Here is a 17524-nt window from a genome sequence, read left to right on the forward strand (position 1 = left end):
TAAAAGCATTAGTTTTCAATCATGGAAAAATAACAATTTAATTCACCGGGGCAAAACATGGAATATTTTAGTAGTACAAGTTAAGGAGAATGATAAATTTACCTGGTATCCAACAATGTCTGCACTAGATAAATATTTATTGAATATACGAATGATTATAATGCATCATTTAAAAAACCAAATATGCCAATTTACCCAAACTCAAAGATTTCTTCTATTTCAAGTGAATCACTCATTTCTCTGGTTTTAACCCACAATCCCCAGATTATCTAGCAATGCATGAATCACTGTGCTCTTTGTATTCTCAGTAACTTTGCTCACAATACCTGGTCTATACAAGTTCTCCTGTCTCTCTCTACTTGTTCACATTCACCCCATTTTCGAAGAGGGAAGGTCTATGTTTTTAAGGAAGCTTTTCTCTTGTCCTATCAGGGAGAGTTAATCTTTTCCTCTTATGTACTCAAGGGTATTCAGCTTACATTACAAAATCAATCTTATTGTTATATATGTCTTATTTCCCAAACAAATTTTAAATTCCTTAAGAGCAAAGGCTAAATGTATACTCACCCTTCAATATTACCAGATGCCACCACTTCTATATGTATAATTCAAAAATTACTGAATTGAATTAAAATGATCAGAAATAATGAAAGACTACAAACTAGTGGTAATAACTGAAAGAATATAAAACATTACCAAGAGATTGGAATCTACATTGTTTTGCTGATGAATGCATCTTCTGTGCTAGCTTAATATCCAGCTTATAATAAGGTGGAAGTTGTTGAATGAATGGACTAGTGTGTAACCAGAGGGAGAGAAAACTAAGATGATACAAGAAAACAACTTTAAACACATAAAGTGAAACTCTAGCATGTTCAAGAAGAAGAAGAGCTGTTTTATGTTGCTCCAAAAGCACTAGCTCTTGATCACAAAAGAATTTAAACAAAGGCATGAATTTCATCACGTAAGGACTTTCTACTAAGAATCACAGTGACTGAATAATGAATGAGGCTGCTTCATAAACCAATTAGTTCTCTCTACCAATGATCCTAGCAAATGGTCAATGATGTTTCAAAATGTTTTCTAAAATTGTATTTCCTAAATCGTTGAACTCCAATGGTTTTTAAATTATCCCAATTTGATAGAAGTAAATCTTTAAAATTTAGATCCTTTTGTATTACATTGACTGATACCTATTTTGTATGGTTTTAACCTGCAAATATAATGTATTTTGGCACAACAAGGTAAATACTAATTTCATCAATTATATCATACTTTAAAAAAAAAAGAATAACATATCAGGCCCGAAAGAAGCTGAAGTCCTCTGAAGCTGAAGTGTGAAATACTCCCTACCTTATCAAAACCATATAAGGATCAGGTTGACACAAAATGAAATCACCCTAATACAGTATTATGAACAACATTGTGTCTTTGAGCCAAAGTGCCCCATTGTAACATATGAAAAGGTTTTTAACAATCTTTCTTACACTGATATATGAGGAAACAGTGTAAATTATTAAAGAAATCACAAAACTGGAATAATTGCAGCCAATTTTTCAAAAATAAAAAAGCCTTCAATAAGCTTCCTTGGTGGGGAAAAAACACACATGGCTACATATGTGTGTATCTCTCTGTGTATGCATCACTAGTACAGATTTCTATAGTGTTTTATAACTTTATAGTCACCTTCATATTTTCAACAAATTAGGTTACATCAACTGCAGAAGGTAAGGAACATATTCCTAAAGAAATTGTGGTTCTGGGATATTTTCCCTATGTCTTACTGCTACTAAATGCTAGAATGAAGACTGCAGCTACTAATTCTGAGACTGTTGTTACCAGCAGATAAAAATTCAGAACATGGAGTCTTCAAAGCCAAAGGCTGAAGCAATGGGTGTGCTTAATAAAGCATATGTACAAATGGCCATAATTTTTACGAATTACTTGAAAAGGGTATGGTGCGAAACTGTAGCTTGAAGGTACATTCTAGTAAATTCTTAGCAGAATTTATTAAGCCCCCCATGTAACAAGAATTTGCACTAGACAATTATAATCCCTTCTGCTAGTGTAATAATTCCTTGCATGTGGCAGGGGCTTTAATATTATTTTTATTAGTATTTCACTACTTTCATAATGCTAATTTAGCAGCCAGCCTTTCCCCAACATGTTCCCATACACAAACCTCATCTCCTTCCTGAGGTCGCATCAAGGAAACCCGGTCATACTGTCGCCGCAACAAAGCCCAGAGTGCATCAAGACGACCCTAAAGAAAATGGGATTTGTGAATTCCCAGGGAATGTAGTCAACCTCTCATTACTGAGTACTTTAAGAAGGAAAAGACTTCTTCTCTACCTTCATTTCTCTCATAAATTAAAGAAACAAAAACTTGGAGGTTCTTATGCTGATAAAGCATTCAGAATATAAAATGAGTAACTGCCCTGTGATCTACCTTAGTACTCTTCCAAATTTTGAGGAGAGTGGAGACGACTACAAAGCTGCAGCTTCTCTAAGAGGTTTAGGTTCAGTTACACCAAGTACCTTAATTGGCGTGTACCACTTTGTCTGGGGAGACTGGTGTGTGGCTTGGTGTCGAGGTGGTCTTGGCCTGATGGGTTCCTCCTCTTCTTCAGGAAGCGTCACCACAGCGTTTTTGGCTTTTTCTAGCCTTGCACCTTCCTCAGTAGATCCTTTGTCACCCCAGCGAACCTATAAGACAATGGAGACACTGTTATCAGAAACTGACACAGGAACAAGCTCTTATGTAGCCTGTGGACCTTTGGTTCACCAGCTCAGAGTAAAAAGAAAATGAGTAGGTGAACTCCTAATTCCTTCCCTGCTGAGATTTAATAGGTTGTTCACCACTCGTTTATATATTTAATTTTAAGATTCTAGACCAAAGGACTTTTGTAAAAATCTGAAATCAATTCAGTTTGACGCAACTTTGTCTCCACAGTTGCAAATACAGTCATTCTGTGGTGTACATGGGAAATGTACAACAGTGTAATTAAGTATGTTAGATGTCAATAACTGCATTAATTGAATGATTACACTGTTTCAGCCTGCACTTAATCCACACAAAAATGTACTGAGATAGATACCATATACTTTTTTCCTTCCAGATGAGAGAACTGTGGTACAGACAGGTTAAGTGATGCTCCCAAAGTCACATAGCTGGTAAGAGGCGGGGTGAGGATTTGAACATAGGCAATCTGAAATGGGTTAGTGAATTTCAAAACAGTTTGAATTTACAAATGCATTTTACACATAGGAGTCACTCTGAAACTTTTCATCAAGTTTGATTATGGCAAAAAGTATGATTAAAGTATTCAGCCTTTGGAAGTTACATATGAGTTTAATTTCATAAAATTTTCCTTGGGAAAGCAGCTTTCCAGTCTTCAGATCCTATGACCGTCTGAGTATGGTTACTTGAAAAGTGAATTTTTCATTGCAAAAGAAAGATTGGCAAAGATTTTGCTTTGAAGAGAAAAATTCAGTGACACCAAAGAATTCTATAAATTTTAGACAATTTCCTTCACTGAAAATTCTTGACAAGGAAAAGCCACAGGATCAAATTGCTTTTATTTTTCAGTGAGTGAAAATGAAGGGTTAAAACTGAACCAAACTAGGTATATGAATAGGATGTGGCCCTTGGAGAAGGGTTTTGTCCAACCAGGAGCACTGGGGAAGTCTGGTAAAGAACAAGGACACTGCCAAAGAGGACAAAGCAGGGAGAAGCAACTCTCTAAGAAGAAAAGCAGAGGCCTATTCCTGGCACATTTGACACACCACAGTTAAGTGATGTCTATAAAGGAAAAAAATTAAAGCCCTTTAAAGCACACTTTAATGACCTGAATTAATGGGTTGGGATGCAGATGACTATTGTTCATAGAAAGGACTATTCATAGCTTTTTGATAAGGCTCACTTAGATGCTTTTGCCTTTTTATACTACAATTTTAGAATGGGCTTTCAATTTCAAGTGGGCCCTCTTGAGTCATTAAAATGTATCTGTATCTTTCAGTGTGATCAATGGTACTAGAATGTTCTTTATGAGGTTGTTAAAATTGTTTTAAACATCACTAAACCTTTAGAGCTAGATAGTTGTCTTTCTTTCCAGAGAAATGACCTTCTCTTTCAAATCTCAGTGTCTTCACCTAGATAAACTAACACTTATAAAATTTTTAGACATAGCTAAAATGAATTAAAAACTTTTTTTTTTTGTACTGGGGATCAAACTCGGGTCCTTAATGCTTGTGAGGCAGGTGGAAGAACCACTGAGCTAAATTCCTGGCCCTAAAAACTCTAAAACCAGGACAAATTTGTTGCAAATGGAAAGTCTCAATTTTAAGGGAAAAAAACCAAAATGAGTTACATAGTTAAGTAAAGCTGAATGGTGTAACCAAAGGAAATAATTAACAGTAGAAATTTAAGTAGATAACATATGGATCCATTCAGAAATGATAGATTTTAACATATACAGCTCCCTAGCCTATCCTTTCCAGCTGATATTTGCAGAGGTCATGATAATTAGATTCTTTCAAGTATTACTGACACAATTCTCAGATTAAAAGGTAATTCCAGGTCTCATATCTTTACCTCATTCTCATGTAGTATGTTACATGTGTGGATTTCAATATGGATTATTATAAACATAAACTAGTATATGCTAACACCTATAATTCCAGCACTTTGGGAGGCAGAGGCTCATGGATCCCAAGTTTGAGTCCTACCTGCATAATTTAGCAAGACCTTGTCTCAATCAATCAATCAATCAATCAATCAATAAATGTAAGGATGTAGCTCAGTGCAAAGGCCCCGAATTCAATCTCTTGTACTACAAAAAAAGAGTATATTTTCCTTAGAAAAAATAGAGAACTATATAGCACACATTTAAGCTTACTACATCCAAAAAACCTACACACATGTTTTGATATGACTATCATACTTTTTTTCTTTTGCCTATATCTTTATACACGCATTTTGGAATGAGGCAAAGCAAACTAAAACCATTTTGTGATGGATCATAGTTGGATACTTGAACATAACAATTTTATTTACATGTATAATTTTTTTGCACATAAGAACATCCAGGGGCCAGGGATTTAGCTCAGTGGCACCATGCCTGCCTCACAGGTGCAAGGTCCTGAGTTAGATCCCCGGTATCAAAAATAAAAGAACATCCAATCCACTCTTGCCCCACTCCGCCATGCCTACAACGACAGAAAACATGGAAGGGGAAAAATATCTTTTTCTCTTGGATTGCTGAGACTCCCAGTTATCCCCATGCAAACATATATGTGGTATCTTCTCCCCAAGTCCACCTTAGCATCTTCTAGCACCTGCCTTGCACTATGGCTTGTTGGTCATGAAACACCTGCCTCAGAAGATGTTTCAGCAATAAAGTGCCAAGCTCCTACGGCAAACGGTATTATTTTAAGATTTAATGTAGTTCTGTCAGATGAACGAATATTTTAATAATTCTGAAAAGGGGAAACTCTTCAGAAATCTGAATTTTATTGAAATGTATAAAAAGAAAAACTGCAACCCTTTTGAGGTTGTTAATGACCTTATTGATTTTTGGTAGCAGTAATGGGACAAAGCATACGTGACAAAAGGAGACATAGCTATAATGGCAAACACATAAAAACATCTTCCTATCAAGAAGTAAAATTAAAAAACAACTAATAAGGAGGATATGCAAGGATCTGTGTTGAATAATACAGCTATTTTATCAATGAGAAAATTTCTCAAAGTGCTCCTTTTGATGGAATGCTGGCTTATTTATACTCTTCTTAAAGGCTCAGTTCTGGCAATGACTACTTCTTATTAATTAATCTATCACTTTGAAAATATTTTATGATGATAAGAAAACCTCATTTGATTTTTAAGATATAATATTAAAGTGCAATTTTAAACCAACTTTGAGTCAGTGTGAAAGTTCAATGCATTCTATAAATGATGTGTAATATTCATTAGGATATTTTATAAGTAGTAACTAAAAGTTATTTTCTAAGTTTTAAATATACTTCCTCTGTATTTGTGATAAAGTCATATTCATGTCATTAAATATTTTACCTTTTTTTTTTTAAATAGTTACTATTGGGTCTCTTCAAAAAAGAGCATTGGTGCAACTTTAAGGGTCTGGCTTTTTCAAAATTGTTCCATGCACTAATTTTTTCCAAAATAATGAGAAAAACCCTAGCTTTTTCTGTTCTTATAATGCAGAGAATTTATCAATGCAATCCTTTGACTGATGCAATCAGTTCTTGAATGCTTTGAAATGGCTAGGCTGAATCATACAAAAGATATATCCACAAAAGGCCCAGAGTTGAGTAAAAATTGATACTACGAAGTATGAATTGAATTGTGAAAAGCACATTTTCCATTGTTTAATAATCACAGAAATACATATTCCAGATCAGCAGCTTTTTTTTAGGATACTGACCTCCATTCTTTTGATTCCTCCAACCCCTCGGCCACCATAATAGGAAGCATCCACAGTTGGCCATTTCTTGTTGGGGAGAGGGTCTTCTTCTTCCTGTAGACATGGTTTTTTAAATTAATTTAATCAAAATGTTGTTTAGTCAGAACCAACTCAAATATAAATATTTAGTAATGTTATTGTTACGTAAAAAGTACAAAAATTATATATGATTATAAGATATATATATATAAGTTATGTATATATATTTTGGGTGGAGTTCTATAGGCCATGCAGACTATTTCCCTTCTCAAATTTATGTTTCTCCTTACATCATCCGTAAGTTACCAGAAATTGTTCTTTAACAATGAGCATCATTTGCTTATTGCAAATCTATCATTTCATACTTAAAAAGATAAAACATTAAAGTTATGGCAGCATTTCTGTAACCATTTAAAGCAGAGTACATGTAAGTTTGAACTCTGAAACTTATTGTGAAAAGACAGACAGTCGAGAAGCTTGGAAAACATACAATACCAGTATTATTTTATGTCAGAAATACGAATTTGGGTAACAGAGTAATATAAAAAGAAATAATCACTTCAGGAAAGAAATAACATCTTTAAACTGCCATGTGAGCTCCTGCAACTTTTTGTAAATAAAACAAGTGACATCAGGACTGTGAATATGTTGCCATAAAATGTATATTTAATCTCCATGTACAGTCCTGATGGTCAGTCTATACCTACCAATGTTTATCTAGAACATGAAAGAAATGGTGAGATAAAAAATAACAAGTGCGGGCTAGGGATTTAGCTCAGTGGTTTTGCTGCCTGCCTCGCAAGTGCAAGGACCCGAGTTCGATCCTGGGTACCAAAATAATAATAATAATAATAATAATAATAATAATAAGTGATCTTTATCAAGTAAAAAAGTCGATACTTAAGTATCATAGTTTTTTAAAAACAATACATGGAATTGATTAAGTTTAAGGGTGGTATCTATGTACAGGAGGGAAATACCTGTATCTTTTTACTAGGCATGCATTTACCTCTTTAGGTGCAGGTGGTGGTGGTGGAGGAGGATCTTTGATAACCTGTCCAAAAATAAAAATAAAATAAAATGTGAAAAAGTTTCATGGCATAAAGATGATACAATAATTAGATTGGTAAAATACTGTGGTAACACCAAAGATGACCCAATGAACTTTGCCTTCTAAAATTCATGACCCTTCCCCTTTGAATATGGGCTTGCCTATTACTAGCTTTTGACCAACCAAATGAGGTAGCACCCCATAACTTCCGAGGATGGATCAAAAGAAGCTTTTTTTCTTCTCTTGACACCCTTGTGACATTCACTCTGGAGGAATTCTGCCATCACAAGTCTGCCTGGAGACCCTTGAGCTGTAAGGAAGCCCATGATCATGTTACAGAAGTGTTGGGTGGTGAGGGACAGATAGCCTCCAGCCATTTCAGCCATCCTGGCTAGACATGTGAGAGAAGAACTGATCCTGGACATCCAAACACACTGAGCTTGCAGATAGCTCCAGTTCAGCTGATAGGGCTGTGATTGCGTGAGATTCCCAGTCAGAATCTTCTAACTGAGCCTGTCTTAACCTTACAACCTTGAGGATACTAAATTGTTGTTTTAAGACAGTTTTAGCAAATCAACTTTCTAGTCAAAATTTCTTTCCTATACATGGTTTCTCAAGAAATCTTACATGGTCAATTATTCACATGAGAGGAATGGAGCCTAAAGCTTAATCTGAGATTACATTGCTGGTCTCGCGATATCTGAAAGTCATCAGGTCGACTGACATCATCAGGATAGAAAATCTTTTCCCAAGTTCTAATCTTCAGATAACTCAGATACATATCCTTGTCTCTACATTAAGAGGAAAAACTAAAAATATAACTGCTTTATTTCATCTAGTGTCAAATATTTCAATTACATTTAAAAAAATTTTTAAATTTGGGCTGGGGATGTAGCTCGGCGGCACAGTGCCTGTGGGGCAAGAACAAGACCCCTGAGTTCGATTCCCTGTAGCAAAAAAGCCAAAAAAAAAATTTTTTTTAAGATCTAAAACAACAGTGACTTTGAAAATGAGATCACTTCTACCTCATCAAGGAATTATTATTACTATGTAGTAAGTTACCATTATCGTGGCTATTATTTTTTAATGATTATCTTGTAAAGATGAACATAAACATTTCCCCATGAAATGGTACACATCTAATATTTTCATTGAAATAATTGCAGATAGAAAAGTGGATGAGGATATAAATGAAATAAGACTGATAACACACTGAAAAAGCTGAGTGACAAGGGTTTCAGGATTCACTGTAGGAGTCTATTCAAAAGTGTTTGAAATTTTCCATAATAAAGGGATTTTTAAATTTTAATATTTTTAGTAATGTTTAGACAACTGGCCCCCAGTTATCCATATGTGTATTGTCATCATTCATATTTTAGCTTAGATCTAAATCTCAGGGGAAAAAACATACAAACAATAACTAAAACTACACAAATATAACTGGACCATAACTGAATTTAACTGAATCTCAGTTATATCTGTGTAGTTTTAGTTGATCACTCCAGTTGCAGCCTTGAGTTGCTGGCATAATCTATAATTTCTTTCTCACTTCCAAATTACTCTATCAAATAGTTCCTATGTCCAATAGATTTTTTAAAATCTCTCCCTTTATCAGACCCCTTTTTCTCCCCATGAATTCCCTACCTTTCCAAAACAGATTAAGATTCCCCTGAAATGCACAGATATTTCTTTTCTTTTCCCTAGAATTTATCAAATTTGACAATTTTATTTAGCTCCAAAAATCTGTAAATTTCATAAGAACAGGTTTTGTGTCTGCCTAACTTCTCACTGCATTCCCAGTACTTAGGAGAGTTTCTTGCACAAGTGTGACTTTCAAGGAAGTAAGGCAGGAGGAGAAAAGGGAATTTAGAAAGAGAAAAATGAGAGATGAGAAAAGAAAAAAATGAGAAAAATAAGAAAAAAAGGAAGGAGGGAGAGAGAAATGCAAGGAGGAAAGAAGGGATGGAAAGGAGCAGAAGAGGGTGAGAGGAAAGGAGGAAGGGAATGGAATACTGAGAGAGGAAAAAGAAAGAAGGATTCTTTTTATTCCATTCCTACCATTGCTACCTAAAATCAGGACCTTGAGATTCTCTGGATCTTAAAAGTATCTAGTACATTTTCAAGCCCTCCAATGTACACACAACCAAACTCCAATATTCTGAGTAATTCCCATCCAACTGTAGTCCAAGTATATTTGGACTGCTTCAATAAGAAGAAATTCACTACCTCACAAAGAAACTACCCAAGGCACTCATCCTTTCAAAGTTTTTCCCCTAAATGAAGGCAAAGTTTCTCTTTTTGTATCTATATTTTCCATTCTTTACTCTTGGTCCCAAAATCTGGAAACACAGAAACACAGATACATAAAAATACACACAAATACATACACACACATAATTTTTCCACAAGAGAAAAATTTCCAGTTTTGAATACTAAGATAACTACCACATTTCTATTGAGTCTGTCCACTTGGAAGCTCTATTATCCATTTCTCATGAAATGTTCTGAGGTATTTGGTCACCTTGTTCAGTGTCTCCAAAACATATCCTTCTAGTCAATATCTTAGTCGTTTGCAGCACTGACCATAGCATTGTAAATATGGCTGAGCCCATGTAAATGAATGGTGCTCAGACAAAACAGATGCACACTCATCAGTCCTTGCCTTTCCAATTCTAAGCAGTGTCATTAACAATATTGATGAAATTGATTGATAGGCTATAATTATCATAGCCCTTTTGTCACTGATAGCTACATGCTGTATGTATCATTAAATGAAACATCTGGCTTGTTTCTCTGTCTCAAACCATCCCTCATTCTAACCTATGCATCTAGGTCAATATTCTTCTAACTGAAGCTTAGGTAATCATTTCCCTATGTCAAAAGAGATTAACAGTTCTCATCCCAACAATTCAAATCAATGAATTACTGAATCTCATTAGAAAAACATTTTAACTCCTACTTTCCCTTTTAGTTTTGTAAATTATCATAAAGTGCTCTCTGGAGTTCTCTCACTAGAGAAAAACCAGGCACATTCTTCCATTCCATTAAGGTCAAGCATAATATATATGATCTCCTCATTTTATTGATAGGACTTTAAATTTACTCTTCCTATTATTGGTACATTTCGCACTTACATAAATTTCCAAAGATACACACAGTATTCCCAACCCTGCTATATTCTCCTGAAAATACTGCATGTCCCCTTCCATAATGCTTCCTTCTTAATGTCATACTCATTGTTCAATATAGATCTAGCTTAGCATTGATCATGGAAAATTAAGTTTTAATATAAAATCTTTATATGATCGCGTCTGTCACTCACAGAAGGATCATGAGAGGCATCATTGTGTTTTTTTACTTTACTGCAAAGTCTTTATCTAGTGTACGTTATAAGGTAAAAACTCTAAAGCCCCCTTTTCAGAATATGTACATGATCCGGCTCTTCTACGCTCACTGTTCAAATGTCTCAACATGGGGTATTGGTCCCTCCACAGTACAGCCCATTATCCTATCTACAAACATCTACATGTACCTTCACTTCACCAGATTGACCTCCCCTCTACTTCCCTCCAATATAATGACTATTTTCATGTCTCACCCAGCCTCGACAGACTACTCCAATGACTTTCTATTGCTTTATATAAGAAGTTTAAAACTCCCCAAAAAGTATGTGTTACTGCACAGGTGAACAATTCATGCTTCATTAGATTAGATTTATCTGTTTATTTTGTAATTTTTAAATTAGCCCTTTAAAGTGTAGATTTTAAGGGAAATAACCATTCCTCTTTCTTTATAAATACTATCAGTGTCTAACACTGATACTATCAGGACCTAACACAGTGGTCTACAGAGAGCAGATATTAAAAGTACGACACAAAATGAAGCTGAAAGAAATTAAGACTGTTAAAGAAGGATCATGGTCCACCTCCACATTTAGAGGTGAAATATTGAGGAAAAATATGTATTATAAATTATACATAGGTAGAGACAGATTTCCATGAAATTAAAATATTACTGGTTCCAAAGAAAATGAAGCATCAAATTTTTCTAATAGTAAAGTCAGAGAGCTAACGAACTCAATAACAGTTGGTAAGACTTAGATCATCTTAAATTTCTTAATTTAGGAAATAGATTAATTGTAGTTCTTTTCCAACATGAAAATTCTTAAAAAAAAAATAAACATACATATCACAATGTTTTTACTAGGTCTTTTGCTTCAAAGCTTTTCCATAACTAAGCATGGCCATATGTCTCTATGCATTGTACTTATTCCAGAAAAGAACCTTAGGATTTGTTTTTTTTTTTCCAGTAACATATAAGTGATCTTATAGATGACTAAACTTATTATAAATTTAAAGTGATTTTGAAGACCTGGCATGTATAGGTTTTACATTGTTAATAATGGAAATTAAGCTCTTAAAGCTCTACCTAAGTCGAATTGCAATCTAGTAAATTAAGATACACAATCACCATCACAAGTAAGAGGACTTTCAGGAACTGAGCCAGAGCTAAGGCTCACCTATGTGCTTTTTTCTTATTAACAATAACCATGGGAAAGTGACTAAGAGATGGAAGGAGGGAAGAGGAAAGTAAGATTAATTATAATGTGTTATGTATATGTAACAATACCCTTCAATGAATTTAACTATTATGTGCTACAAACATGTACTTTAAATCTTTTTAAAACTTTAAAAAAGTAACCATCCTTTATTGCTGTTGCCAAAATCTACCATGCTCTACATAATTTGTTTTTGTTAACAATTCTATGAAATCACTATGTTTATCCCCATTTCAAATATAAAAAAATGAAAGCTCTACTTTCAATAATTTTCCTTAAGTGCATGGAAAGAGAAATCACAGAATTAGGATTCAAACCCAAAACCCAGCTCCATCTACCTCCAAACTGAGTTCAACTTCTGGCATATGACATTTTAAAATAACATTCAGACTACAAAGAAAAAGTACGCAGACCATGAGGCCTAAGATTTGTTGAGCAGTTGTTACTAGGATTGATGAGGGGATGGATGGATGGATGGATGGATGGATGGATGGATGGATAAATGGATGGATAAACAGAGTTATATTTAAAACTGACAGTAACTGTGAAAGGTAGAGATTATCACCATTTCGAAGGTGATAATAACATTTACTACTATGCTTAATATCATTCATCTAGAAATGCTAGGATAGAAAAAAATGTTTTCTTGTGATATTTCAAAATGCTCCCCTACATCACATGACTTCGTAAGTAATAAAGGAAGATGAAAATAATCTAAGGCCATTTGGCTCAAATGCTGACAATGGCAAAAATCTGTGTCAACCTGACATCCCTACATTTCAGTGAAACCAATTCAGGAGAAAGGAAAAGCTTACTGTTGCCCAAATGCATTAAAAATAACAGTCATGAGACTCCCATTCTTATATTAAATAGTGCAAAAACACATTCATTTCAGAAAAGGATGTATTCATAGGCACCATATTTTATGAGAATTTGCAGATTTTAAAAGGCATAATATTGCCTAGTTGCCAGGATTTTTTCCACTTAGCATCCTTCATCTCTGTATTGAAAATTCTGGAAAACACTTTCACCACTTTATGAACCATATGCAGAGTTTGACTCTTCTCCAATTTTTTTTTCATTTGTTATTATCATCATCAGGGAGGATTACATCTCATCTACTTAGCTGCTAGAATGAAGATTTAGTTTGGAGGAGAGCCGATTTCTTTCTTTAAAAAAAAAGTTAGCTGCTTCAGGCAACAGTCCTTTTGATCTGCTCATTAACACTTTTCAAATGCTCGAGTGATGTGGGCATTCTTTGCGCTAGAAAATGTCAGCAATGGAGCCTGCAGCCAGCTCGATGCAATCATATGTTCTGATATTCAGAAAAGAGTGAAAAGAACTGTCAACATTGAACTGCTTTGGATATTTTTTTTTTAAAAAAAAGATGCTATACAAGGACTGTAGATCAAGTGGTACTGCACAGCTGAATCTTGCCAGTGACTAAAAGAAATGCTCTGTGACCTCTTAAGTGCCTAAGAGCCCACAGAAAATAGAAAAAGTGTTCTTAGTATTTACTACAATTTATTTAAAATATATACAAGGGTCTTCCTTTCATTCTTTCTTTTCTTTTTGATAAAATCAGAGGGCAAGTGTAGTGGCTTCCTTGTGAAGCACATACACACAAAGTTGTCATATTCATATGTAAGTTCTTTTTTTCTGAATTCCATAGTTATGCATTTTCAATATCTACACCAAAATATGGTCCAGATTATCTCATTCTTCTCCTTTCCTCCTTGGCAAACTCATCAATGTTCAAAGAACCCTACTTTGAACAAACAAATAAGCAGCCATAAATCTAGACAATAAATGCAATCTAAAATGCGAAAGAAGGCCTGTGAAGAACAATGTGAGAGCTTGTTCTGCCAGGAATTAAGTAAAGGTGCTGCTGTCAAAACAAATAAACTAAAACCAGGAAGAATGTGATACCCTGTTTCAGAACTGATGCTCTGTTGAAAAACATCACCGTGGAAGCAGTACGTCCTAACATCGCACTGTATTTCAAGGCGGCAACCAAACATAAATCACTTTAATTAATGGTGCAAGGAAGGCATATTAAAATTTAAATTACTCCTGTTTTATTGTGCATTTCAAAAAAAAATCAGGCTGCTCTGAAGGTAACTCAATAAAGGCACCAGGAGCCCACCTCAACAATAAAAAGCAAGTGCAACGTAGAAGCATTATTACTGTTGTAAAAAGAACAGCACATGATTCTAAGATCCTCCGTCAGATAAATCCTCTTCATGAAACCTCAACTTCTTTATAAGCAAATTAGGTTTTAAAAAGATAACTTGAAATTGTTTTCCAAATTATGATGCATGAGATCTTTCCTGTAATGTCGTAAATGCATGAAGAAAGAATGAACTTGCAATTTTCCCTTGAGGATGGAGGGCTTTGGCCAAGGACACTCGACCAAAGTGAACATTTATCAACTCCAGCATGTTCATGCATTTATTTGCAGCTTTACAACACATTCACTGACAACACTCCAGAAAGCCTTTGCTTGCCACCTCATTAGCCTTACATCTGTAATTCTGTGGGTGTCTGGTTATCCCAAATCATGTAACTATACAACTGTCATTTCTGCTATCTTGATTAGTAAAACAAATCTGCCATAAACTCAATATGTCTTCTAAGCTAAACAATGATGAAAACATCTACATTTCCTAATAGCTCACTTATAATTCAATATGTGCTAAGTTTTGTCTTAACCCTTCCTGCCCCTTTTTTAATCTAAGAAAAGAGGAATGCTGCTGCCAACGTCTTTGTTAAAGAAAAGCAGTTGTAGAGGACGGATGTGAGAATACTCAAAAAGCGAGATACAGACTCTTAAACAGATGGCAAGAAATAACTTCACACAGAAATGAGAACTTTTCCCCTTATGGAACTGTTTGCAAACTCAACACAACCTATAATTCACTGATGATAAGCCTGGAAATTCATCTTTTCATAATGGCTCTATGGTTAAAAGCATTACTAAATAAAATTTTTCAGATATCATTGGTTTTGAATTCACACTTTTGCATACAAGCCCAAGCACACAGAGGACATCATCAGTGACATTTTAAAAAACACCATCTCTCTCTTTCCTCCTTAAAAACATATTAAAATGAACTTAAGGATTTAAAATGATAAAACAGTCTCATACTAAAAGCATGTTAGGTGACCAATACTCTATAATAAAGGGCTTTCCCCTTTCCTCTTTTAATTACGATTGGTTTCAGCAGTCTGGTTCTAGAGTCAGGAGTCTGAACTGGCTCTTCCAGGGTAAAAGCTCGGGGGGGATTGGGTGGGGGCAAAGCTGACCTTCTGCACATTCCAAGGGTGAATCCACTTTTGCTCATGCCAGTTCTGCCTGGGTCGTGACTGCCCCTGCCGCATGGACACAATGCCTTCTCCCCTTTTGTTGTCTAACGTTGTGCTCGCTTAGGTAGCACATAAACTAATGCTGTCTAATGTCCCTCTGTATCCCTCTTACAAGACCTCTCCTTGCATGTAGGAACTGCCTAGATCATCCTGCAAATCTTCCCATCTCAAAATCCTCCATTTAATCACAGTGCAGGGTCCCGAGTCATGCGGAAGACTCCGAATCAGCCCGCTGCAGACAGGCAGGTCTGTGCACGCCCTACGGAGGTCCCAAGTCCCACAGAAAAACTCCAATCAGGCCACTGCAGACAGGCAGGTCTGCGCACACCCTACTGAGGTCCCGAGTCACACGAACATGCAGAATCAACCCGTGCCCCCTGGCGACAATCCACTGGACCCCCACCCCCGCTCCTCAGGACAGCCACCTAGTTCCACACCACAAAGACGCAGAGGACACCAGACCACCAGACCACGGTACTGAGTCCCGCTGCTCCCGGCCCAGAGCAGGGGCTTCTGAGCCACCGTCCCACTGCTCCTGGTCCAGAGGAAGGGGCTTCCCAGCCACCATCCCTCCCGCTGCACCCAGCCCAGAGGATAGGGTTTTTGGGCCACCTTCTGTCCCGCCACTCCTGGCCCAGAGGAAGGGGCTTCCAGGCCACCATCCCTCCCACTGTTCCCAGCCCAGAGGTAGGGGCTGCTGAGCTGCCATCCCACTGCTCCTGGTACAGAGGAAGGGGCTTCCCGGCAACCATCCGTCCTGCTGCTCCCAGCCCACAGGAAAGGGCTTTTGGGCCACCATCCCTACCTCTGCTCCTGGCCCCTGTCCCACCTCTCCCAGCTCAGAAGAGGTAATCCATGCAGGCGCCAACAGCCCCCACCCAAGTTGAAATGAGAAAACACATAAATAAGTCTCAAAACCAGCCTTCTAGATCACCTACAGCAACCCCAAAGGGAAATGGAACACTCTGATACTCAACCACCTGGACCCACTGAACTGGCAACAAAAGGGGATCTGGAAAAAATGAAATCAGAAATAATTTCTCAGATAACAAGAGAAATTGTGTCCCTAGTGCAAGACATGATTAATAAATCTAGAGAGGAGCTCAGGAACATGATGGAATCCCAACATAGGAAACAAATGGAATCCATAAAACAGATGCAAATAGATTTCCAGGGCATGAAAAACTCCATTGAAAGTCTACACAGCAGAATGAGTCAATGTGAGGACAGAATTTCAGATATAGAAGATAAGATTGTAATTAATGACCAGGAAAAGAAAAATTGCTTCAAAATTATAAGGGAACATGAGAAATCAATCCAGCAGCTGCTAGATGATGCAAAGAAGAATAACATAAGACTGACTGGACTCAATGAATAAACAGGAGAGAGTGCAGATGACATAAAAAAAACTCTTCACAGAAATAATGGCAGAAAACTTCCCAAGCAGGGGAAAAGAGCTTGACATACAGGTAAGTGAGGCATATAGGACTCCAAATAGCCTTGATCAAAAAAAAAATCTACACATAGGCATATAATTATTAAGATTCCAGAAACTCAACAGAAGAACAAAGTTCTACAAGCAGTTAGAGAAAAGAAACAAATCGCATACAAAGGAAAGCCCATCAGAATCACAGCAGACTTCTCAACACAAACCATCAAGGCAAGAAGAGCGTGGAGGGACATATTAAAAGCCCTAAAAGAAAACAGCCTCCAACCCAGATTGATGTATCCTGTAAAACTATATTTCAAAATGGATGGAGAAATAAGATACTTTCATGACAAAGAGCACCTTAGGAACTTCGTGAATACCAAACCAGCACTCCAAAGAATTTGACACAATAGCCTAGGAACAGATATTGAGGATCACAACCCCAGGAAACAAAGCAGATTGAACCCATCTGGCATGACAAGAAATTAAATGTAAAGGGAGAGAACCCAACAAAAAGAAAAAGTCATGGCAATGACAAGTCAATACGTTTCAGTTATAACCATCAATATTATTGGTCTCAATTCACCAATCAAAAGAAATAGACTGGCAGAATGGGTCAAGAAGCAAAATCCAACAATACGCTGCATACAAGAAACACA

The 17524-nt window shown here is 36.3% G+C and overlaps 1 protein-coding gene across 1 annotated transcript in view; it reads right to left on the minus strand.

The window, feature by feature from the left end:
- Antxr2 (ANTXR cell adhesion molecule 2) overlaps nt 1-17524 on the minus strand; it is a 150913-nt gene that overhangs the window by 59176 nt on the left and 74213 nt on the right. The window contains exons 13-16 of the mRNA XM_004848004.4: nt 7471-7515; nt 6444-6536; nt 2539-2706; nt 2183-2263 (exon numbers count right to left, since the gene is read on the minus strand). Of these exons, the coding sequence (XP_004848061.1) occupies nt 2183-2263; nt 2539-2706; nt 6444-6536; nt 7471-7515 (387 nt within the window). The remainder of the gene's footprint in view (nt 1-2182; nt 2264-2538; nt 2707-6443; nt 6537-7470; nt 7516-17524) is intronic.

Source organism: Heterocephalus glaber, unplaced genomic scaffold (assembly GCF_053883595.1).
Source record: "Heterocephalus glaber isolate CG9 unplaced genomic scaffold, H.glaber_assembly_v1.0 deba00001454, whole genome shotgun sequence".
Classification (NCBI taxonomy): Eukaryota; Metazoa; Chordata; class Mammalia; order Rodentia; family Bathyergidae; genus Heterocephalus; species Heterocephalus glaber.